At 38.2% G+C, this 25,348-nt stretch overlaps 1 protein-coding gene across 5 annotated transcripts in view; it reads left to right on the forward strand.

Moving 5' to 3' along the window:
* The first annotated feature begins 324 nt into the window (after nucleotides 1-324).
* The window catches only part of PSPC1 (paraspeckle component 1), a 71,270-nt gene continuing 46,246 nt past the window's right edge, over nucleotides 325-25,348 (forward strand). Inside the window, exons 1-7 of one of the 5 annotated variants that reach the window (XM_072850565.1) lie at nucleotides 326-819; nucleotides 2,735-3,036; nucleotides 5,701-5,796; nucleotides 6,825-7,021; nucleotides 15,415-15,499; nucleotides 16,553-16,661; nucleotides 23,330-23,877. In XM_072850565.1, the coding sequence (XP_072706666.1) occupies nucleotides 442-819; nucleotides 2,735-3,036; nucleotides 5,701-5,796; nucleotides 6,825-7,021; nucleotides 15,415-15,499; nucleotides 16,553-16,661; nucleotides 23,330-23,392 (1,230 nt within the window). In that variant the 5' untranslated portion in view covers nucleotides 326-441 and the 3' untranslated portion in view covers nucleotides 23,393-23,877. Of the gene's footprint in view, nucleotides 820-2,734; nucleotides 3,037-5,700; nucleotides 5,797-6,824; nucleotides 7,022-15,414; nucleotides 15,500-16,552; nucleotides 16,662-23,329; nucleotides 23,878-25,348 lie in introns of those variants that run through there. The other 4 variants (XM_072850563.1, XM_072850564.1, XR_012040468.1 and 1 more) reach the window with 4 other exon arrangements.

Consider the following 25,348-nt stretch of genomic DNA (forward strand, 5'->3'; position numbering starts at 1 on the left):
CGAGGGAGGCGAGCTAGCAAGGAGCAGCAGAGAAGCTTCTGGGCGGGTTATCCTCTCAGGCAGTGCAGCCCGCTGATACGCATCTGTCTCTGCAAACGCAAAGACCGATCTCTCATAGTTTGAGGCACGTTCCCTGCACGCCGGAGCTACAGGACAACACCACCACCCCACGGGCGGCTAGGCCACCCCCACAGCCTTTCCCCCGTCGCGCAGAACGGCGCAGGCGCAGACGCCGACCCCTCCCCGCGCCCAGCAACGAGCAGGAGCCGTGGTGGGGAAGGCAGCGCGGCGATGGTGGGCGGGGCTTTCCTCAGGGACGTTACAACTCGTCGAGGTTGGCGGCGGCGCCATTTTGAATTGGCTGAGGGTCGGAGGTGGTGGTTGCTGAACCGGGCTCCGCATCCCCCGGAAAAAACAGAGAGAAAGGAGCGAGGTCTGAATATGGCAGCGAATAGGAACTTGAAGCAAGTACGGATCGAGAATAGCTCCCCAGCGACGCCGCTGGGCATGGTGGGGGGTGGCGGCGGCGGCAACCTGAAGGGATTGCGGGGCCTAGAAACGGAGAGTGAGGCAGCGGCGGCCATGGCGCTAGTGCCAAGCAAAGAAGGTGGAGATGAAGAGCAGGAGGTCGGGTTCACCATCGATATCAAAAGCTTTCTCAAACCTGGCGAGAAGAGCTACACGCAGCGCTGCCGGCTGTTCGTGGGGAATCTGCCTACTGATATCACCGAGGAAGATTTCAAACGCCTCTTCGAGCGCTATGGGGAGCCTAGCGAGGTCTTCATCAACCGGGACCGCGGCTTTGGCTTCATTCGCCTGGTGAGGATTCGCGCGAGCCTCTGTGGCTGCCCCGTAACCCAGGGGCTGCCTTTGCAACCGGGAGACTCCTGTCCCTTGCTTCTCCCCGCCCTCCCCCGTCTTTCCCTGTGGGGCGGGTGTAAAAAAAAAAAGACAGTAGCTGCCCCTCATTCTCTTTGCTGCTAGCGCGGTTCCCTCAGCTTCCTCTTCCTTCTCGTGCCTCCCCTATTTGTCTCCATATATCCAAGCCAGAGGCCTGCATTGTGAGCAGCCTTCCCAGCCCCTCGCGTTTAGGTTCCCACCTCGCTACGCGGTATTCTGCTGGTTTCAGGGCCCCTCCACCAGTTACCGTTTACGTGCTGCTACCACGGGTGCTCCTCTAGCCTGTTATTCTTCAGTGAATGGAAGATGTGGTTGCGCGATCTGCTTTGTTCGTCTCATACCTGTATAAAGGCTTTCCTTATTTAGCTGGGAGAATTTATAATACTTTAGGACTAGAAGAAACCCTTCTTTGTGCAGAAACAAATTTCACCCTGTAGAGTTCATTATGAGTATAGGTCTGATCTATGAAAACACAGTTAATTTTAAAGACTAGACAGGGTTGTTTCGAAATACCACTGCTCACACATTGTGAAAACGGAACATATAATCTCAAAATTGCAAAGAAATGGGACCTTGGGTTTTTTAAATTACTTGTGTCCAGATAAGACTAGATTTTTAGGGATAATACAATATTCGATCGAATATGCTCAAGTGAGCATGCAAAAAAGGAATAATCTGAAAAGCTTATGATACTGTATTTAAATGACAATGTAGTGTGCAGGATCAGTTTTCATGACTGCCATGTCTAGAGTGCAGTGATTTATATCATTCTGGGAATAGCTTTAGAGTGCTTTGGGTGTCTCTAGTTATGATTTTTGCTTATATTTTATTGGTTAGAATTTTTTTCTTTTTGGTTGTCATCTTAAAGATAAGTGCTTGTGGCATTCTGCCATAGATCTTTTACCCTGAGAATCTCCCAGCCCGAAATAGCAATTTTCTGGAGGAAGTGCGATATATTTACATGTCATTACTCAATTTTGTATGTGATATAGATTAGACACAGCTTTTATCTGAACTTCTGTTTTCCGTCATGTTTAGGGAATATTTTTTAAATTTACCTAGTCAGTTGAACTGTGGAGAAAATGGCTATCATCTAAAGAATAATCCCTTTAAATGTAAGGGATTGCAGGTATCAAACTCGGTGAAAATCTCTGAAATAGGAAAAAAAGCAGTTATTGATGCAGACTGTCTCATTGATGTGAGTGCAGAAAGCCCATAAATGAGAGAATGAATACCTGAGCAAAGAAGGTAATTTTGTCATTTGTTGATGAAATTTGAATTGGACATCCATCGAGAGTTCATCCAACAGTAGTAATGAGCAAGTGTGATATTTTCAGTTATTTAAAACCAAAACCCAAACCACTTTAGATCCTGTAGTGTAATCTTTGAAAATACTGTTTCCTGCTATATGGAGCTAGGGATGCAGAATATAAATATTTGAGTAGGTAAATGTGAAAAAGCATCAAGTTTTCAACTCTGCTGAAAGCCTTTACAGAGCAGCACAAATGTATCCATCATAATGAGAATTTATGAAGTCCTCTAATGTGCAACAAAATTTTTCACCTGTGTTGTTTTTTAGAATAAATCATAGGGGATGACAAATGTGTATTTTTTTTTCAATCCAGGAACAGGAACTTTGGGGTTGGTTTTTTTTTGGGCGGGGGGGAAGAGTTGAATGACCCTGATGCTAATGTGCTCAAGTTAAGGGGGGGAAAAAAAGAATTGCTACTTGGGGGAGGGGGGGGGGGTGCACGGTGGGGACGACAACAAAAGTGATGTGATATCTGTTGTCTTTGAAAATGAAATATATAAAATATTTTATATCTTGAAAAAGGAATCTAGGACACTGGCTGAAATAGCAAAGGCAGAACTTGATGGTACCATTTTGAAGAGCAGACCACTTCGAATTCGATTTGCTACACATGGAGCTGCCCTAACGGTCAAGAATCTTTCACCTGTGGTTTCTAACGAGCTGCTGGAACAAGCATTCTCTCAATTTGGGCCAGTGGAAAGAGCTGTTGTTGTAGTAGATGATCGTGGCAGAGCTACAGGAAAAGGTTTTGTAGAGTTTGCAGCAAAACCTCCAGCACGGAAAGCTCTAGAAAGATGCAGTGATGGGGCATTCTTGCTAACAACGTAAGTTCACAGGCTTTTGTTTGAATTTGTGCGAGTATATATTTCTGATGTGAAAGAAACGTGCATTCATGAGTATTTCCTAGTTCCTATTTTATTTTCAAATTATGAAAGCCACGAGGTGAGAAGTTAGTGTTTTACATGAATAACCCAAATACTCCTGATTTTTTTTTTTTGTGAGGAAAACCGTCTTTTTCTGCATACTGTTTATAAGGCTTGTAATTACCGTATGAGAGTCTGATAGCAACATTTTGCTTTTCCTTGTCTATATGCAATATTACTTTTCCTTCTTTATATAGTAGGGCTTTTTCTAGTGACACTTTATTTTAATTGATTGCACTCTTCCTGATCCCAGTAACAATGTGACAAAATAATATTCCTCTGTTTCTTAGCAAAACAGTGCACTATATTGCTGATACTTCTGTAAACTCAGGAAAGTCTTCCTGCATTTATTTCTATCTCAAAAGTTTTATTTGTGGCTTGAAAGGCCAGAAGTACTTTTTTTTTTTTAAGGAAGAATTAGATTCTACAGAAGTTTATGGCAATGGTCTGTGGAAAGCTTTCTATTTCAAGGGCAAGCAAGCTTGTGAATGACAGCACTTCTCTCTTGCATCTCTTATTTCTGTACTTGGTGTATTTCTAACAGAGTTGTTAACTACTGTGCTTTAATACATTCACTAGTGACGTTTTCAAATGCTTTTGTAAAGACTGTGTGAAATGATAGATATTCAGGAATTTTTTTATTTTTCTGATTCTTGTTTGGGAAAATAAGGTTGTGGTTCCACAGCATGGAAGCTTGCTGCCATCAAATTGGGGAACTTGTAGTTCTTTTTTCTTCGTGCCCTGGCTGTGCTGTTGATCTTTTATCTGCTTGAGAACTTTCTGATACTTCCATAAGCCACTTCTGCTTGCTAAAACAACAGAAAAGTGTTCAGCTGTTTTTGTTGGGTTCATTTTTGGCTGTTGAAGCATGTGAAGGTGCTTGCTAATATGGATGCTATGAACATCAGGTCCAGCAGAGGATAAGGCAGGAGAAAATGTTGCCAGGAGAAGATTGCAGGTGGGAATCTTTCTCAGGAGGTTGGAACTCCTCTTTCTCCTGATAATCTCATAAATCTTGTGTGCCACTGAACTGACCTGGTGGCTGCGTAGTAAATTCAATCTGAATGTGTCTTTACTGTTATCAGTAGGTGCCAGCAATTTGTTCGTATCCCCTGGGTTTTCTTGGCATTAGTATTTGAATGGAAGCATGGTGAGCCAAACCAGGGAACTAATGTAGTTCAGTGTTACGTGAATGCTATTCTTGGCATGAGAGAAGTGGCAGGGAAAAAGCAGCTAGGATATGAGGGAGAGTATTCATGTTTTACCAGCTGGATAGATTCGTTGGATTGAAATGACCATCTAACTGTGGCCTGAGTGAATAAAAAACACTTGATCTTTATCTTGCTTAGGTGGCTGACGTGTTCCCTAATGCGCAGTTGCAAAGGTAATTAGCATGAATCTGCTGCCATACTTTGACATTTTGCTTCAGAATCTAAAATTTTACATTTTTAGCTGAAAACTCTTTGCCTGATCAGAAGAAAATCTTTCAGTTCATGGACTAAATATATCAAAACAAGGCATTTGAAATGTTAATTTAGGGATTTAAAATTGTTGTTTTAAATCATAACTTGTTAACACCACGGTTCAGTTGCATTTAAATAACAGAACTGTCAGCAATTGCCATGCAGATATTGGGAGAAACAGTTGCTGAGTTGTGCTCTGTGATTCCAGAATTCATCTTTTTAGTCTGCACTGGATGCCCCCGGTTTTCTTCAGCTGTTGATGTTGTTAAAATATATTGATTTTTTTTCTGTGAAAAGATCTGCAAAGTGAAATAAAGGTGTGGAACACAATAAATAAGCACTGGTGTTTTGAAGTGCCTCTAGCTCTTTTCTTATTGCTTTAAGGTGTGTATTGTAGGCTATGCCCCCAAGACTGATGCAGAGAGCTTTTTACACAATTCAGAATACTTATACTGCTGTCCTTGGCAGTACTGGCTAATACTTGCCTCCGATTACTATAGATAATGAGAATTCAAGGAAGGTATTTTCAAAGATAAATTAGGATTCTGATTTGTGATTTCTAATTATTTAATTATGTCTAATTTTTTCTAATTATCACTGGAATATTAATGCCAAATTATCAAGCTGTTTTCAATTGTAGAGTAACTTTCAAAAATAACTTTTAATATTCTGTGGAAATATGTATAGGTTGTGTTGCTTTGTTTTGGGTTTGTTTGGTGCTTTCCCAATATAATCATGGCCCCTGTGTTGCCTCACTAATGCAAACAAAAAGGTAGTTCCTTTCTAAATATTTTGTAATTGTTTGTAGATGGCTTTGAGATTTTTTTTCCTTAATCTTTAAATACTTTACAGCAAACAGAACTACATCAAATAAATTGTGGTTTCTAGGTGGAATAGCTGGTTTTGGGTGTAGAAACAATTATTTTCAAAGATAATTCTTAAAATCAGGTTTCATTCGAATTCTACGATTTAAGAAGAATTTGGAAGACACAGGAATTGTAGATAACATATGTTAGCTTTCTGGAGTGTTTCCTCAAAATACTAAAATAACTTTTAACTGCTTCATTTATGATTCAATTACTCAATTGAAACTGTCTTCCAGAACACCTCGACCTGTTGTTGTAGAACCAATGGAGCAATTTGATGATGAAGATGGGCTCCCAGAGAAGCTAATGCAAAAAACACAACAGTATCACAAGTAAGTTGTGTTGAGCTTTATTTTATAAAACATGATTTATGTTACTTACTTAGCTTGGTAAATATACACTAATTTTTATTTTTGAGTTTGTGTAACAGGAAGTAGTGTTTTGTATGTTGTGCTCTTTTGTGTGAAGGATTAAATAGGACCTTGCCAAGATTTCCTAATCATAGTAAAATTCAGACTTGACTTGTTGGTTTAACAGTCTGTGCATTTACTAAAGTAGATAGATTCCTGAACTATATCCTGAGTAGATAGATTTCCAACAGTTGGAGCTTGTTGCCAGCCAAACTGTAGTCTTTTATGGATTAGGTGTGTGGTCTAATCCTGCAGAGATATGTATACCCACAGATTTTTTCTCTGAATAGCCACTTAACTGTTTGTAAAGTCAGTGGGGTGTAAATCTTCACCGCTTCCACAGGTTCAAAACTTTGAGCAAGACATGAGAAAGTGAGTCTTGATCATGATGTAGAAGTCACCTAATCTGATAATATTAATTTTTAATATTGAAATTTGATTGCCATTTAGAGATCATGTTGCTTGAAGCTAAAATGCTTATTCTGGTAAGGCTGTAGAATACCACTTTTTAAAAATGTGTCAGTTACAATATTAGTGTTAGAATGTGAAATAAAATGTTGGCACCTTTTAATGTTTAGGGATTCTGCCTAATATTCTGAGCTGTCTAGTAAGCTTTGATATTTAGTTAAATAACTGGTTTTATGAATTGACTGCATGCTTTAGAAGACTGAACACAGTTAATCTAGTGTTGCAGGTTGGTATTTTGTACTGATGTAAATACAAATTTTTATCTTAATTATATAAATTGAACAGATCTTTTTTGGACAATTTAGCTTATCATATTACTTAACAGCTGAATTAAGCTTTGACTGGTTTAGAATGTAGTCATGTGACAGGTTGATTTAAAGTCAGATCTACACTTAAAGTGATTGTTTATAAATTCCTTGGCTGTTGCAGCTGTTGATCTAAATGTGTCCTTCTGTACATTTTAACTGCAAAATTTTTATTAGGGAAAGAGAACAGCCTCCACGTTTTGCTCAGCCTGGAACGTTTGAGTTTGAGTATGCTTCACGGTGGAAAGCTCTTGATGAGATGGAAAAGCAACAGCGTGAACAGGTTGACAGGAACATTAGAGAAGCCAAAGAGAAACTAGAGGCAGAAATGGAAGCAGCTAGACATGAGCATCAGCTAATGCTGATGAGGCAAGGTAAAATCAGATAATCTACTGGTATTAAATTTGTTTTGTCACACATTTTCTGTGTGTAGCATATTAAGCTGTATGTTAAACTCAGAGATTTTGCCAGACACTGTTTAATTAAATGCATTGAACTGAGAAAAAGGAAGTAATATTTATCCGCACACATATTCCTTGATGATTTACAGAGATGGATTAAGAAACTGAGAAAGTGGTGATTGTCTAGGTCTGTTTTCTTCACTTTTCAAATTTGTCAGTTTATGTAAAGAAATTGAATGGTAGCTTCACACTCATCAGTAAAATTATTTTCCATTTTTGATGTTGCTTATGGTACTAGATAGGAGTAAGTACTGTTTGTGGGCCATGTGCAGGAAAAAATGATAGCTCATACTTCTTTTGGCTGTTCTGTGCACCTCTGGTATGACTGTGAATTACAGTAGCTAATGTTACTTTTTTTTCCTTTGAAGCTCAGTTGAGAAGTCTGATGTGTGCATCATATTATGTGTATGTAACAACTCAAAATAACTCACGGTTGCCATGAATTTCAGTTGTTCTTGAAATTTTAAGATCACGTATCCTTCTTTGGTAATTGTTTGGACATCTTCTGCTAGCGTTGGGGGGAAAAAAGTCCTCTAGTAATTGCTTTCAAGCGCTATCTTTAAGAATGAATCTGGGTGGAGCTTGTGTTTCTTGGGCAGAGAGGACAGTAGCAGGGCAAGTCTCTGGTACTTTCTGTTTGTTAACCTTCTCCCCAAAACACGTTTTTTCCAAAATGCTGTGGACTTGCAATCACTGCTTTCCAGTTCAGAACTATTGAACTACTAGTTGATTTTAGTTCCCTCTGTATGACTGCTAAATTGCAAGACTTGAGTGGATGAAGTTGTAATATGTTGCAGATCTGTCGGAAAGGATCTCAAGGTTTGTTGCATGAATGAAACACTGACGTTTGTTTGGTGTTTTCTTTTTTTTTTTTTTTAAATCTTAATTTAAGAGAGATCATGGGTACCTAAAAAAATTCTTATCCCTAAGGGTGTTAGATTCTAAGACAGTAAAATAACTAGCTTGATAGGCTGAATAAGAGTGCCTTGTCATTTTCACAGAATCACAGAATTGTATAGGTTGGAAAAGACCTTTAAAATCATCGAGTCCAACTGTAAACCTAACACTACCAAGTCCACCACTACACCACTTCCCTAAGCGCCTCATCCAAATGTCTTTTAAATACCTCCAGGGATTGTGACTCAACCACTTCCCTGGGCAGCCTCTTCCAATGCTTGATAACCCTTTCAGTGAAGTAAAATTTCCTAATATCCAGTCTAAACCTCCCCTGGCACAACTTGAGGCCATTTCCTCTCGTCCTATCACTTGTTACCTGGGAGAAGAGACTGACCCCCACCTCTCTACAACCTCCTTTCAGGTAGCTGTAGAGAGCAATAAGGTCTCCCCTCAGCCTTCTTTTCTCCAGACTAAACAACCCCAGTTCCCTCAGCCGCAAATCCCTTTTAAAGGGATTTGAAGTCCTTGAGATTCACAGTATTCTGTGTCCAGATAACTCATACAGGCTGTCTGCTGCAATTATTTGGCTTTACTTAATGCTTACTCTTAAGAAAGGATATTTTTGTTGATAGTATGACTTCCTTGTGTGAGACTGATTTATCTTAATTTTTTCTGCTGACTTGAATGACATGTTGAAAATACCTATATGAGCTGGATTAGAGTATTCACTAGGTTGGTGGAAATAAAGCACTTAAATTCTTGGATATATTGAATGTAAGCACATAGTCTTTTAAAGTCTGTTTTAAAACACTTTTGTAACTGGAAAATAGATTAAAAGCAGCATGTTTCATTTTTTTATATAGTACTCTTAAACCTACTGCAACTGAAAGTTGTCATTAGGAAAAATGACAGCTTGGCCTTTTTTTTCTAAGTAGGCATGCTTGCTTTTAGTGTGAAACCATACTGTTTATATAAGATCTTGTACCAAAATACAGAGCATAATACAGTAAAAAACTATTTTGAAATGCCAAATAGTTATTGCAGCACCTGAAATGACAACTGTCAAGTTGATTCTTGGTGTATTTTCCAAGCAAAAAATGTTAAAGCATTTGGTTTGCTTGTAAGCATAGGTATATCTAACAGGTCAGGAATGTGAATGAGGAATGCTAAACAACCCCAGCTCCCTCAGCTCCTCATAGGACTTGTGCTCTAGACCCTTCATCAGCTTTGTTGCCCTTGTTTGGATACTCTCCAGCACCTCAATGTCTCTCTTGTAGGGAGGGGCCCAAAACTGAACACAGTATTTGAGGTGCGGCCTCACCAGTGCCAAGTACAGGGGGACAATCACTTCCCTAGTCCTGCTGGCCACACTATTTCTGGTACCAGCCAGGATGCTGTTGGCCTTCTTGGCCACCTGGGCACACTGCTGGCTCATATTCAGCCAGCTGTCCACCAGCACCCCCAGATCCTTTTCCCCTAGGCAATTTTCCAGCCACTCTTCCCTAAGCCTGTAGTGTTGCATGGGGTTGTTGTGACCCAAGTGCAGGACCTGGTACTTAGCCTTGTTGAACCTCATACAATTGGCCTTGGCCCATTGATCCAGCCTGTCCAGATCCCTCTGCAGAGCCTTCCTACCCTCAAGCAGATCAACACTCCCACACAACTTGGTGTTGTCTGCAGACTTACTGAGGGTGCACTCGATCCCTTTGTCCAGATCATTGATAAAGGTATGAAACAGAACTGGCCCCAATACTGAGCCCTGGGCAACACCACTTGTGACTGGCTGCCAACTGGATTTCACTCCATTTGCCACAACTCTTTGGGCCTGGTCATCCAGCCAGTTTTTTACCCAGCAAAGAGTATGCCTGTCCAAGCCATGAGCAGCCCGTTTCTCCAGGAGAATGCTGTGGGAAACAGTGTCAAAGGCTTTACTAAAGTCTAGGTAGACAACATCCACAGCCTTTCCTTCATCCACTAAGTGGGTCACCTTGTCATAGAAGGAGATCAGGTTAGTCAAGCAGGACCCGCCTTTCATAAACCCATGCTGACTGGGCCTGATCACCTGGTTGTCGTGTATGTGCTGCATGATGTCACTCAGGATGATCTGCTCCATAACCTTCCCTGGCACCAAGGTCAGGCTGACAGGCCTGTAGTTCCCCAGATCCTCCTTCCAGCCCTTCTTGTAGATGGGCATCACATTTGCTAACCTCCAGTCAAATGGGACCTTCCCAGTTAGCCAGGACTGCTGATAGATGATTGGAAGTGAGCACTTGGTGAGCACTTCTGCCAGCTCCCTCAGTACCCTTGGGTGGATCCCATCTGGCCCCATAGACTTGTGTGTGTCTAAGTGGTGTAGCAGGTCACTAACCATTTCCCCTTGGATTCTGGGGGCTCCATTCTGCTCCCTGTCTTCCAGCTCAGGGGGCTGGGTACCCAGAGAACAACTCGTCTTACTATTGAAGACTGAAGCAAAGAAGGCATTAAGTACCTCAGCCTTTTCCTCATCCTTTGTCACTATGTTTCCCCCCACATCCAGTAAAGGATGGAGATTCTCCTTAGCCCTCCTTTTGCGATAATGTATTTATAGACACAATTTTTATTGTCTTTTATGGCAGTAGCCAGATTAAGTTCTAGTTGGGCTTTGGCCCTTTGAATTTTCTCCCTGCATAACCTCAGGACATCCTTGTAGTGCTCCTGAGTGGCCTGCCCCTTCTTCCAAAGGTCATAAACTCTCCTTTTTTTCCTGAGTTCCAGCCAAAGCTCTCTGTTCAGCCAGGCCGGTCTTCTTCCCTGCCGGCTTGTCTTATGGCACATGGGGACAGCCTGCTCCTGCACCTTTAAGATTTCCCTCTTGAAGAATGTCCAGCCTTCCTGGACTCCTTTGCCCTTCAGGACTGCCTCCCAAGGGACTCTCTCAACCAGTTTCCTTAACAGGCCAAGGTCTGCCCTCTGGAAGTCCGAGGTGGCAGTTCTGCTGACCCTCCTCCTTACTTCTCCAAGAACTGAAAACTCTTATCATTTCGTGTTCACTATGCCCAAGGCGGCCTCCAACCATCACATCACCCCCACGTCCTTCTCTGTTCACAAACAACAGGTCCAGCGGGGCACCTTCCCTAGTTGGCCCACTCACCAGCTGTGTCAGGAAGTTATCTCCCACACACTCCAGGAACCTCCTGGACTGTTTCCTCTCTGCTGTATTGTATTTCCAGCAGACATCTGGAAGGTTGAACTCCCGCACAAGAACAAGGGCTAGCGATTGTGAGACTTCTCCCAGCTGCTTATAGAATATTTCATCTGCCTCCCCATCCTGGTTGGGTGGTCTATAACAGACTCCCACCATGATATCTGCCTTGTTGGCCTTCCCCCTGATTCTTACCCATAAACACTCGACCCTATCATCACCATCATTAAGCTCTAGACAGTCAAAACACTCCCTAACATACAGGGCTACCCCACCATCTCTCCTCCCTTGCCTATCCCTTCTGAAGAGTTTATAGCCATCCACTGCAGCACTCCAGTTGTGCGAGTCATCCCACCATGTTTCCATGATGGCAACTATATCATAGTTTTCCTGCTGCACAATGGCTTCCAGCTCCTCCTGTTTATTGCCCATGCTGCATGCATTGGTGTAGATACAGTTCAGTTGGGCTATTGATCCCGCCACCTCTTTGGAGGGAGGAGCCCCAATTCCTATGTGACCATTCTCAGGCTTTCTTCCATGGTTTCTAACACATCCATAACCCTTGCATCTTTGCTGCTGCATGGATCTCCGTCCCCTACCTCCACTGAGGAGGCAGACCGAAGGGCCTTGCTAGCACACTGTCCCTCAGACATTGGTGTGCTGCCCCCAGGCTTACTTCTAGTGAGCCTGCTTTTATCCCTTTGCCCCTTCAACTCTAGTTTAAAGCTCTTTCAATGAGCCCTGCTAACTCCTGTGCAAAGATGCTTTTCCCCCTTTGAAACAGGTGTACCCATCTGTTGCCAGCAGGCCTGGAGTTGTGTAGTCCGACCCATGATCAAAAACCCCAAAATTCTGCCAGTGACACCAGGCTCAGAGCCAGGTACTGATCTGCTGGCTCTTCCTGTTTCTTCCCTCATCGTTCCCTGCAACTGGAAGGATAGAGGAGAACACTACTTGTGCTCCTGATCCCTTATCCAGTCGTCCCAAGGCCCTGAAGTCTCTCTTGATTGCCCTCAGACTTCTTGTTGCAACTTCATCGTTGCCTACCTGAAAAATCAATGATGGATAATAATCTGAGGGCTGTACCAAGGTAGGAAGTTTTCTCTTCACATCTTTAACCTGGGCCCCAGGGAGGCAGAAGACTTCCCTAAGAAGTGGGTCCAGTCTGCATATTGGCCTTCTGTTTCCTTCAGAAGGGAGTCTCCTATGACAATGACCCATCTTTTTTTCTTTATGGAAGCAGTTTTGATGCAGGGCATAGGCTGACTTAACCTTGGCAACACCCAACAATGTCTATAATACACAGTACAGTCCCCCCTTTTCAATTAGATGCATATTTTTAGTTTTGTGTATGTGTGACTGGTACTGGTAGAGATGGTTCAGTGCTGAAAATATGGGTTGGATAAATTTACCATTAACTAATTGTTAATATTTGACACTGCTGATGATCCCGTTCTAGAACTTACACTCTTTAAAGTTTTTTTATAATTTTTTTTCAGACATTAGCTGCTTCTAAATCTTGCTGGTCTGAACAGGGTATAAGTTCAGGCCATGCCAAGAATATTAATTATATTAATGAGATTTCATCACAGGGTTTTTAAGAAAGATGCAATGAAACTTTTGATGCGTCCAAACCTAGAGTTAATATTTTTGTATTCCCAATGCACAAACCATAGATTTAAAGGTGTATTGAAATAGTTATTCTGAAATATGAAATACAGTATATTAATAGTAAGTAGCTAAAAAGAAGTTAGGAAGGGTGAGCTTACTAGAGTCCATATACTCTTGCAGGCAAAGTTTTCATAGAAATTGCTTTGAGAGCTAGTAGGACTTGAACATGTTGCTCAAGTGCTCAGGTTTTCGTGATGTGGTATTGATGCTGAAGGTAGACTTCATTCTTTTGATATGTCTAATTTTTCACTTTTAAGTGTCATGTTTTGACAGATTGAGTCAGAAGTAATTTGTAAAGCAGAATACGTGTTTCCATGTGTAAGTAAATTGGCACGATGTTTCTGATCTACATATTGGTGGTATGCTTCAGACTTTTGTAAATATTCCCTCTTAATGGTGGTTAAATAGTTTATGAAAATACTGGAAAACATGACTGAATTTAACCAGAAGCTTCATTCTTTATCAGTTATGTGGAAGCTGGGCATTTGTTCTCTATTTTTAGAACCTGAAAAATCAGCAGCTTAAAAAAACATAAAAATCTTTTTGGACTTGGTATTCCTGCTTATAGGATTAACTTCTGAGGTGAGAGTACACTTTCACCTTCTGCCCTCTGCTCTGCAGAAGGTTGAGGAGAAAATGAAGAACTTGCCCTTTTTTTAAGCACAAGAAAGTGCAGAATCTAATAATAATGCTTTCTGTCTTTTTTCTTTCACAGCTGCTTTAGTGCAGGTTTTTTATACTGAGAGAAAGGGCCTGTGTCCAATGTATGTCAGTCCAGAGTTACCATCACTGCAGATCTTTTAATATGAATGGTTCTGTGCACAGCCTGAACTTCTAGATCTGTATTTTCATCTGGCTAGTAAGGCTTTGTGCCAATATTCTGCCATTGTCAAATGGTACTGGATCATAAATTGGTATGTTGAACTTTAAAATACTAACAATTTCAGGAAAGGCAGTAATCAGAACTTTGCTGTGGAAGAAAATGAAAAGGACACTGGGAAAAGTAGGACTCTACACCTTAAGAATAAAGGGGAGTAAATGATAAATTTGTAGCAATTAGTGGTAGAGAGAAAGTAGGAAATCCTGTGCCAGTGTATTAACACAAAAGGGAATGCTACGTAAAGTTCAAAGTACTGACAAGGAAACAACTTTTCCAACAGTGGACAACATTGAGGATAGAATGGGTCAGTTCTTGACCTCAGTAATACCCTGAAACAACCTAAAGGTTAATTTTAAAATAAAAAAGTGCACTTGTACTCTGAAATAATCTAAAGGTTATTTAAAAAAAAAAAAAAGTGTGCTTGTGGCGCTTGCAGAGTTTCAGGATAACAGTGGCCAAGCCTGCCATGACAAGCACTGTCGGAAAGAAGCAGCCCTCAGACTTTGTGATTTGAGTGAATCTTCAATGTAGTCATATTCTACTGAAGTGTGAAATGTGTTAATTTTGCAGAAGAGATTCGAAAAGCAAGCCTGCAAAGTGTGCCTGAGAAAGGGCTTCTAATGTCAATAAGGATGCTGTGAGAGTAAAAATCTGATAATCTTCTTTGTTAGAAAACAAATACATGATATTTTGGTGAAATATACTGGTCATTGCAATTGTTTTTGAATATTAAAGGTTAAGCTGTAATAATATATGCTGATGCAAGTTTAAGGAAAGTGATTTGCATAGCTAAAAAGATGCTTTATTTAGAATAGTGAAGAAATGTGTGCAGTAGTTGAACTAAAGCATAAAAGGCATATAATAGGTGGTATAGTGGAATATTCCTCATGGTGTCTGTAAATAATGTCATGTGGCCAATATCCTATGAATATAGAAAAGGCAAACAACTGTTTTCTAACAAAAAGTAGAATTAATATTCATTGAAGAAAGCATAAATTTCCAGGCAGAAATCAATAATGTGAGTGGTCAGAAACTAGTACAGCAGAAGTAATTACTATTAGTTGGGCCCTGCTTTTTAAGATCATTTTAAGGGCTTTTTAAGAGGATACAGCTGTTCCTTTCTGGTAGTGTTAAAGATCAGTCATTTGTAAGTGCTATAAGCAGAGTCATGTGATAAATCTCTGTGGAGGCTCAGATTACATGCACCTGAAGTTCATATCACTTTTCTGGTGTGTGCCATGCAGTGGTCTGCAATAGGTAGTGGAGAGTATAAGCCCATATATATTGTACTAGTTTTCTTGCTAGTGTGAATTTAGCAGTACACAGCATTGTGAGAAAATTGATGCCTTACCCTAGGTGTAAAACCAGGATGTGATTTAAGTGATTGAGAGTTTCTTTGTCCTTTTCTTTCTTTGAGGACTTCAGATTTCTGTTTCCATAACCTGCTTCGGAGGCTTTGCCAGTCCTGTACCTTTCCATGTTTCTGTGAGCTGTGGATCCAGTGTGTTTTTTCATATACTAGACTTAGCTTTATGGGAAGAAACTAGTTAAACGTGTTGAGAAAATTCTTTAAAAGTTGACCATTGGAACTGTAATTTGACAGTAATAGCAATTTTTTTATGTTGCCACATTGCTGATTGGCAGCTTTTATCTTTATTACATTTTTAATCCTGTTAGATCTCATGCGCCGTCAAGAAGAGTTGAGGCGTTTGGAAGAACTTCGAAATCAAGAACTTCAAAAACGCAAGCAGATACAATTGAGGTATTTTGTCTTCTACTGTGCAAAGGTGTGGCATGCAGCTGCTACAGGCCTGCGTGAATTTAGATACTCTAGCTTGTAGAGCTTGCTTTTGATATAAAATAAAAATGTTTCTGCTGCTAAAAAGTTGCTTTTCAAAAGCATAATGTGTGATGCTTCTGTTAATGTTCTTGAGCAGAAAAGTGATCACTTATGCTAATATAAAAGAATGGTTTCAAGTATTTATTGAATTTTTTCATTTATTTCAGCTCTACTAGTCCTGTTAAATTTCTGAGCTTTCTAAATAGTGCAGAAATGTCTTAACGTACTTTTTTTTTGTTTCTTATGATTTATTTTAACCTTGTGACTGAAGCATAGCTGTAGTAGAGCTGTAATAGGTATGAACATGCTTCTGAGATTTATGGGCAGGTGATCTGCATGTGGAATGGTAGCATTGCAAATGGATAGGCTGACATGAGATTTTTGGGAGTATTTTCACTTGATACTCTGGTATGTTGCAAACACTTTTTCTGTTAAGATCTGATTCATAGAAATATTTGCTTTCATGCCTCTACTAAAATTTAAGACAACAGGCATAGTATCATCATGTTTATTGAGTTTATACTTTTCATGTTAAATATCACAAGAAATGTAGATGAGAAAAAAAAACAAAACACAAACACTTCGCAGAGTTAAAAATGTGTATTTTGGCAGTATTGAAATGTTTTAATGCATAGTGACTTGTTAAATACTGGAGTATTTTAACCTGCTTAACAATATGTAGCTGAAAGAACAGGTATAGAATGTACTGGTATTGTAATTACCTGTATTCCTGTTTTTAAAAAAAAAACAAACACAAAAAATGATGACAAACCCCAAACAAACAAAAAACCAAACAACCCCCCCCCCTCAGTACTATTCAAATCCATCAGGTGGAGTAGATTAGTGCCTTACGCTATATAAAAAATTGAATAATGACCAGTTTTGTTTATATGCTTGATCTTATCTCCTGAGACTGAGTACAGACCTGAACAGGTCAAGGGTCTACATTGACATAGTTTTTGAAAAATATTCTAGACATGAAGAAGAACATCGACGTCGTGAAGAAGAGATGCTACGCCAGAGGGAACAGGAAGAATTACGACGACAGCAGGAGGGAGGATTTAAGCCAAATTTCATGGACAATGTAAGTAAAATTCTATGATGACGGTCCACATTGTAAAATAATTTTTTTTTAATTGTAATATTTTTATATACCAGCTATTGAGCTGCCACCTTCTTGTTTACTGTTTTTCCTTCAGTATTCCATCCTTCTCATCAGTGGAGTGGTACAAATTTAGTAGTGTAGTTATTCTCTTGTACGATGGCATCACTGTTACTTTTCCTACAAGCTGGTGATGTAACATTTCAGTTAAGTGAAGGTGTTCAGATAATAATTTGCCTTTTTTTATTTGGAAATTAATTTTTCCAGTAAAATAATAGAATTTTTCTAAGTGGGAGGTCATGGGAATAAATTATGTTTCCATAATAACGTGCCCTAGTTTGACTGAAGGTTTAAATTTTAAACCAGTTCAGGCTGTTAAGCTTGTTTGAATTGCTTGTTTTGGTTTACGCTTAACTTATTAAGAATAATATACTTCAGAAACAAAATGGGCAGTGTTAACTTCATATGGAGCCTAAAATCACTCTCCCCTTTGGCCCTACTGTAAAACTCGATGAGGAAAACCTCAAAATCTTTACGAAGGAGACCGAAAGATTATAAAGGTGGAAAAAAAAATAGTCCTCTGCTATAATTTCTACATTATTTATATTAGTAATTTAGGTGTGTTCTGCCTCTGAAGACTCATCCTGCAGGACTAGCAAAATGGTGGTATCAGAGGAGTCGGCCTCTAAATTTTCATGATGATCTGTTTTGGTCAAGGGTATGATTTTTTTTTCTACCAACCAGAGCAGTTAAATGAACGCAGCCTGTATTGTGAATGCTTTAGTTTCACATGACAAGGATACCTTTTACTGTTACAGCTATTCTTAGTGAGGAAGCAATGAATAAGCAATCCACACTACGCTCTTTTACATTATTATAACAACTGTAGTCTGCAGGAGGGAATTTTGCTCTCCTTTACAGGTACAACTTGATACATAAATCAAAAATAAACTGCTGGTTTCTCAGCTACTTTCTAATTTTGTGTTTTGTGGAAGAAATACCTATTTTACATTCTATACCATAACATTTTCTGTATGGTTAAGAAGAGTTTATTATGTATGTTCTGAGACATCCTAAGAGAAGTTAGAAAAGAAAAGATTTCCTGTTCTCAGCAGGACATCTGTTTTCCCATCCTCTGCCCCTTAGTGTGTTTAGTAAAGATGGGGAGGAAGCAAAATTGTTCCTTTGTTGTTACTAACAGCTATCAGTTAATTTTGCTGATTGTGTTTTGAGAAACTTGCAGCAGAAGACAATCAGTCATTTATTTCCATATGTGCTCACACTGTAAAAGAAAACTGCTTTCAGCATGTCTTGTCTTTGGGGTGATGAAGGTCAAGAATTCAAAACTTATAATGTCCTTTAGTGTGTTCCCACATATTATTAAACATACTTCGTGAAATAGCACATAACAATTGTCTGATGTAATTTAGAAATAGCTCTTATTGATTGTGACTTCTGTAGTGCCAAATACAAAATTTCATTTCACCTTAATATCTTCATGTGACATCTTTTGGGGTGGCCTGACTTTCTGACCCTGTAAGCTACCTGTCAAAATCCTCCTGTGGCTGATCTGAGACACTCGTGCTGCTCACTGCAGAGTGCTGCAGGAAGGGGAAGCTGGGGAGCCAACCCACAGGCATGAGATGGCACTAGCTCCCTCAGATTCCATTGCTGTTAGGAGATTGTGGCCTCTACAAGCTACCCTGCAGCTTGGGGTGCTGGGAAAACTAGATAATGTTGGCCACAGCAACCTCTGCTGGTTTTCATCTTGCAACAGCCTTGAGATAATGTTACTTAGCCTCTGTGCTTGAATTGCTTGCCACAGTTGGCCATCCTCGTGCTTATCTGCATCTTTAAATTCCAAAGTCTGTGTGGATAGAAACTGTCCAAGTTCGTGTTCTGGACATGGCAAAAATGTAGCGTAAGAAGGGAAGAGGAATGGTTCAAATGGAAAGCACTTCAATCACTATGCATAATTTTTGCGACTTTTATACTATGACATTTTTTTGGGGGAAGGATAAAGGTGGAAGAATGCTTTGGAAGAGTGTAGCTTTCCCACTGAGTTGCATTACTGGAATTGTGTGTTCATCCGGAGCTAATTAATACACTGCAAGAATATATAGATGTATCTGTGCAGTGACAACCCTACCAAAAGTGTTATAAGGTATATGAAGGAATATATAGTACAGCTTTTGGTTTTCTAATACTGTGCGAAGTTGAAGTGGCATATACAATAATTTTTAAAAGTTTTCTCTAGTCTTCAGACTATTCTTTAGTATTCTGGTCATGTGTTGACTTATGCTTTACTTCTAATGTCCTTTGAACTTTAAAAGAGGAAGAATTGAAACAAAATTTAAAGTGTTGTATTTACTTTCTTTAGCAACTTTCTAATAAGGGCAGCTATGTAACGGTAAACATGGCCTATCATTTTACAGGCATTCATTATAACATGTCTTCAGATAACTGTACTTAAGTTGTATAGTGTGAATGGGAGTTTGAAAAAGCCTTTGCATTTTGCAGCAGAGAAGAATTGTGTACCATTTTTGGAGGTTGCAAAATGTTACATCAAATCTTTTTTCAATTTAGTAGAATTTCTTATACAACTAAACTTTTTTATTTATTCTTACTAATACTTGTTTACTGTGAAGAGACTCTATGTGGTAATTACTTCTAGTCTCAGATTACCATTGTACATACACTGAAAAAAGGTATTCTCTGTTTTAAGAGTTTAAAAGTTGCCTCGTGGTGAAAATTGCGTTTTATGATACTGGTGGATAGCTTTTACCGTATCAGGTCTTGATAAACTCTTTTGGCATAATCCTCATAACATATTAAATTCTTCTGCCAACCATGTATTTAGAAGGAAAATAATAATTGTTTCTAATCCTTGTTTTTGTTTCTTAAAAGCTTTGAAAAGTAAGCTTCCTTCACTTATATCCTATCTCTTTTTACTGTTCAGTATAAAAGAAGGACATAAATGGTAAGTGCAATGACAACCAGAATTGGAACCTCTCATATAAGGCTGCAGTATTAGGCTTTCCTGTTTAAAGTTTCTTTCTGTATCTTTTCCCTAACTTGTTAAACTTTGATTTTTCAGTATGACTACTTTTGAATAATGTCTGGTAATCAAGTTTAATGCGGTTACCAGTTACTCAGTTTAGTTACAGATGATAAAAATATTTTCTGTGTGGGGATTTCTCTTCCCGAAGCATTCTTGTTCATGGTGATGTTATATGCTAAAAATTTGGTTGCATTGATTGTTAATCTAATGGGCAGCCTAGTGATACCTCAACAATTTATTAGTCTAGTTTTGTGATCTCCAGTAGATAAGTTATTGATAAACACTTTTGTATTGGTTAGGATTTTTTCCTTGCTTTCTAAAAGTCGGTTAGTTGAAATCTGCTGTTACAGCTCAATATATATGCATACTAATTTCACAATAGCTTAATCAGGAAACTTGTTTTCCTGTAATATTTTGGTAATTTTTATTTTGCATACATATTTCTTTCTAAAAGAGGAGCTTGCTGATGGTGGTTGGAAGCAATATTTTATTTTTCAGCAGCACAAATATTTTTTTTAAAAATATAGTACTTCTAAGCACTAGTAATACATCAATTATTCAGACTGTGTAATGGTTACTATCCTATTGTGAATAGCTTACATAGATTTACACTGTTAAATCTCCATCAGAGCCTTTTTACCAAGTAATTCCAGTTCCAGGAATTACTTGTATTCAACTTAGAGTGAAAAGAGAGTGATTTGGATTTAATGTATTAAAATAGTTTTCATGTGTCTACAAAAGAGACCAAAATATGTAGGAGTTGTAGTCTTAGTTTTATGGTGCACAGATTTAATTCTGTAGTAACACTGCACAATAGCGTCAGGTGGGTATTGTACTTAATGAAACAATAGCTGTGATACTGGCCTACAGCTTACAGCTCTTCTTACTGATGGTTTAAAGAGGGAGTTTAGATTTTTTGGGTGTCCTTGTCCTCATCCCTCCAAGGAAACTCCCCTTTTTCAAGTGTAACTTGCATATGTAAGGAACTGTTTCTTGTGAGTTCATCAGTTTTAACTTCTGAATGCTTACTGTTCTTTCATGTAACATTGTATGTTAAATACTTAACTTTTTTTATCTGTTAGTCTTTTCAAGAATTATTTCTAGATGTTGGTTTGCTTTCCTTTAATTTTTCTTACACAGAAGCTCTGCTGCTCAAGTATATTGTGTAAGTATCAGCATAAAGTGGTAGCAGCTAAAGCAGTGGAGATTGCCTCAACAGCAGAGATTGTAGCGGACTTGGATCAAAAGCTGTAAGACAGATGAGAGCAAGGGAGTAAAAAAGCACATCCCAAAACAACAACAAAGTTCTTAGCTTCAGGAATGCCAGAAACTTGATTTAAAAAAAACCAAACAACCATTTAGTCTTTGTTTGAAGAGTTTTGTCTTTCTTTGGAGCTGTTTATAAATGTAGCTTCCCATTTCTTTATTATTTTGAGCCTACTGAGGTCTATCTTGTCCCTCACTTCTATATTCACTTGCAAGTTAAGTAGTGGACATTTTTGAAAGAAGACTATCATATTTCCTTGGACTTCTGTAATTCAGGAATAGTTTTTTGCACTTCTTGGCTCTTAAGTGAATAGAACTGCATTTTTTTTTTTCTGTCTTCTGATTCTATTATGCTCAAAAACCCCAGTTATGCAAGAAGTTTGAATTTTCACTGAATGCAGAATCATTTCCTACCTTATTTCAAACTAAGCTAAGGCAGATTCCCAATAATAAATAAATTAATAAAAATTTGCAAGGATCTTTTCAAATTTGATCTGTTTTCCACTAATAATAGATTTTGGTTATTTTATCTTGACCAGCCTAGTGTACTTAATGAAGCCGATGGTGGTGAAGTTTTGTAAGGTTGTATGAATATAGTCTCTATTTCTTAACAAACTGCTATAAAGCTAAGCTGCTTTATAAAAGCTCTTTTGTAGAGTTTGGTTGGGAGAGATGAATTACCTCCTTATTGCAATCCAGTGTACATACTCATGGAAGAAATAAGTAGTTCGTTTGACACCTTAAAAGCCTTTTGAGGTAAAACTACCTTGGAGAAAGGCAGATTATTAAATGTAGAACTCGGAAAAAAAACAAACAACAAACCAACCTGACAAAACATTCCTGCTTTCTTGTCAGTGGTTTTACTTCAGTGATCAAGTTTCTTCCTATGCATAAAGCAATATAGGCTAGGCCTTTGAGCAAGCAGTTTATAAATATGCAGTTGTGTTTTTGTGGGTGGTCTTAGTTTTGGCAGTAGCACTAAATTTTTTTTACTTTTGCAGGATTGCAGTGATATGTATCAGTAGACAGATGCTTAAATCTTGCATTTCTTCTGTTTGTTAAACAGTGTTTTAGATACTAAATTTGGTGCTTTAGGCAAGAATAATAATTTCTGAACGGGCCTTAATATTCACACTGTACTATTTTCAGAAACTAAATAAATTATTTTCAGCCCTTAATTACACTGCCAGGTATCAAAACTATTTTAACTGTCATACCTGCTTTTAGTATGAAAAGACATTGCATAAAAATCAATACAGAACTTCATCCCTCTTTTTGTAGCATATTATGTGTTTGTTATACATAAACCAAAGCTATTTGTGTAATGAGATACTTTTTGGTTGTGTTTATTTAATGACCATTTTAGGATGGTTCATAATTCACTTTCTAGATTATGTTTTTATGTATATCAAAGATGCTACTAAGGTAATTTTTCAGTAATGAAGTAAATACTCATTACAATGTTACATTTAATTTATAACTTTATATTTCAGTGTGTGTGAACTATGAATATTTAGGGTAATGTGATAAGTTTTCCTTGTGTTAAGTTACGTTATCGGTATTTAGGAGACTAAAATCTTTTACTCTGTTGCTATCATCTTCTAACGTTTGCACAAAATGCTTTAGAACATAATAATATTATGTGCAGTCAAAAGTGCATAAATGTCCAGTATGAATTTAGGTGTTGCAGTACTGCTTGTAAGCATTCCCAGGTTTGTTCTCTTCTACAGTAATTGATAAGGGATTTTTTGTCCATGTTTTTTAGATTGTCTGGTTTTTTTTATAATTTAATTTTCTTTCAGTAAGACTAATGGATCAAGAAACTAAAAGAACAATTCTAAAGATGCTTCCTATGCAATGGCAAAATGACATCAGTCTTTGCCAGTCATAGTGTTTCACGAGGCCTCGGATTTAGCAGATGCCATTTTTGTTCAATTATTAATGGAAAGACTTCAGATGCACGTGGTGTGCTTGTTTATAGAATATATATTCCATTTGCATACTTAGCTTTTCCTATTTCATAGATTTTACAGATAAAAATGAAAAAATCTAAAGAGCAGATGTAATAAGTCTATATTCCATATTTTAATATAATTTCTGAAAATTGTTACTGCTCACAAGTTAAAAAAAATCTACTTACCTAACTTAAGTTCCTCAAATACTGAGTTCTTCAATTTTCCATCTTCTGACAAGTAAGAACGAGGCTTTTCTAAATAATTTAGAAAAATCCTTTGTTAATGTAATTGTTTTATAAATGCCCTACATATTTTGAAGAAGCTAAAATTAATGTTTGCCTTAATAATTTTCATTTTTTCTTCCTCAGCTACTGGAGTTAAGTTTGACTTGGAGTTTGTACACGTATTTACCCAAACTAAGAAGAAACTAACTTTCAGTTTCGGTTGTCTACTTGGTGCCTATTTTGGACTCATCCACCTGTCTAAATCCTGAGATCTTACTTGGTGGCATTGAGACTTGCCACCAAGACTTCTAAGTTCCTCTGCTTAGAAAAGTTTGTCTTTATTCAAAGGGTCTGTGTTTAAAGAAAGAATAAAACACCCAAGAAGCAATAAGTGAGTCTGTAGAAATAGTATTTTTGATGTGAGGAAACCTGTTAATGGATCTGTTGCTTAGTGTGAGGAAAGCTTATTTATAGATCTGGTTTCTCTCTCAAGAGGCAGTGCCTTCTGAGTAGTTTTTTCCTTAGTGTGAGCAGTAAAGCCTCTGACCTTTTGCTTAGCCTCTAACATTTTGCTTCAGTAGCTCTCACGGAATGGAAAATTTTAATAGTGGTAATGCAGTAAACTGAGACATTGAAATTAACTTGTCTTAGTGAGGTTGCCTGTCTTTTAATACCAAGCTAAATGCTATTTTTTAATTAAAATATTTAGGGTTTTTCTCAGGAATATTTCACAAGCCTCCATTCTGTAATGTAGGCATCAAGTAGGTTTATTTCATTAGCAGAGCTAATACTTGTTTTAGGTTATTAAATATTCCATGAGGAATATGGAATTTAAGTCTGATATTTCATGTGTTCCATCAAGTCTTTCTTTAGGTTCCACTTAAATTTTCCAGAGGTTAGGTGTTATTGTTTGATGAATTGGCATTTTTATTAAATAGTGGTTTTTAGAAAAAGAGATGAGTTTCTGTAGAGCTGTTTTGTAACTGTTCAGATAGGGAGTTTAATATCTTGGCTAGTAGAAACTAACATTTAAAGGGTCAATTAAATATATTTAAGGTTTACCATTTAAAGATGTTTTGCCCGAACTTTATCATAGAATCATAGAACAGTTTGGTTTGGAAGGGACCTTTAAAGGTCATCTAGTCCAAACCCCCCTGCAATGAGCAGGGACATCTTCAACTAGATCAGGTTGCTCAGAGCCCCATCCAACCTGACCTTGAACGTTTCAAGGGATGGGGCATCTACCACCTCTCTGGGCAACCTGTTCCAGTGTTTCACCACTTTGATCATAAAAAATTTCTTCCTTATATCTAGTCTGAATTTACCCTCTTTTAGTTTAAAACCATTACCCCTTGCCCTATCACAACAGACCCTACTAAAAAGTCTGTCCCCATTATGATTTCCTGCAGTGGCTAATGACTCACTAATTTAGGCTTAGCATTGTATAGGATGAAAAAGTATTTATTTTGTTTTGTACATGACATGAAGCACACTGCTTTTCCTAGTGTTGCTGAATGCAGTTTTGTTGATATACTTGTGTCAGGTTAGCTGGTAAGTGTCTCTTCTAAATTTATTAATACAAAAGATCTGAATAAGACAATGTAATGTTAAAATTAGGTTCTTCAGGCTTTGTTTCTCTTCTGTATTTAGTACTGGTTTTTAGAATCCTTTTAAAATTTGATTTACTTAGGGAGTCTTTGTGTTTGTTCCCCCTTGCCCTTTCTGAATTATTAAACATTTGTTTATCTATAGGGGAACTTGTATGTTCTTTAGGTAAGAACCAACTATTCTTCTTTGTCTGTATTCATTGTGATGCCCATTGTGTCCCTAACGTGATTCTGACCTTTGGGTCTATAGTACATAAATAAAATAGTAGTTTTTGTTAGGTATCTTTTGATGAAAGCAGACACTGTAGCTTAAGAGTTACTGTGTGTGGACTTGGGTCAGGGGATTTAACTAGAAAGCAGTTTTTCTTAATCCATTCGGATTTGTTCTTAAACTTTTAATTAAAATACTAGAATTGCCTGGTACAATGTATATTGTTTTCCTTAGAACTCTGTTTATTCAAACGATAAGTGTATTTCTTCATTCAAGTCTACCTCATCTTGCTCCTGTTTCACAGTAAATGGCCTCCAGGTTGTATAAAAGTACTAGCTGGAAAAC

The sequence above is a fragment of the Ciconia boyciana genome, chromosome 1 (genome assembly GCF_034638445.1).
Source record: "Ciconia boyciana chromosome 1, ASM3463844v1, whole genome shotgun sequence".
In the NCBI taxonomy this organism is placed as follows: domain Eukaryota; kingdom Metazoa; phylum Chordata; class Aves; order Ciconiiformes; family Ciconiidae; genus Ciconia; species Ciconia boyciana.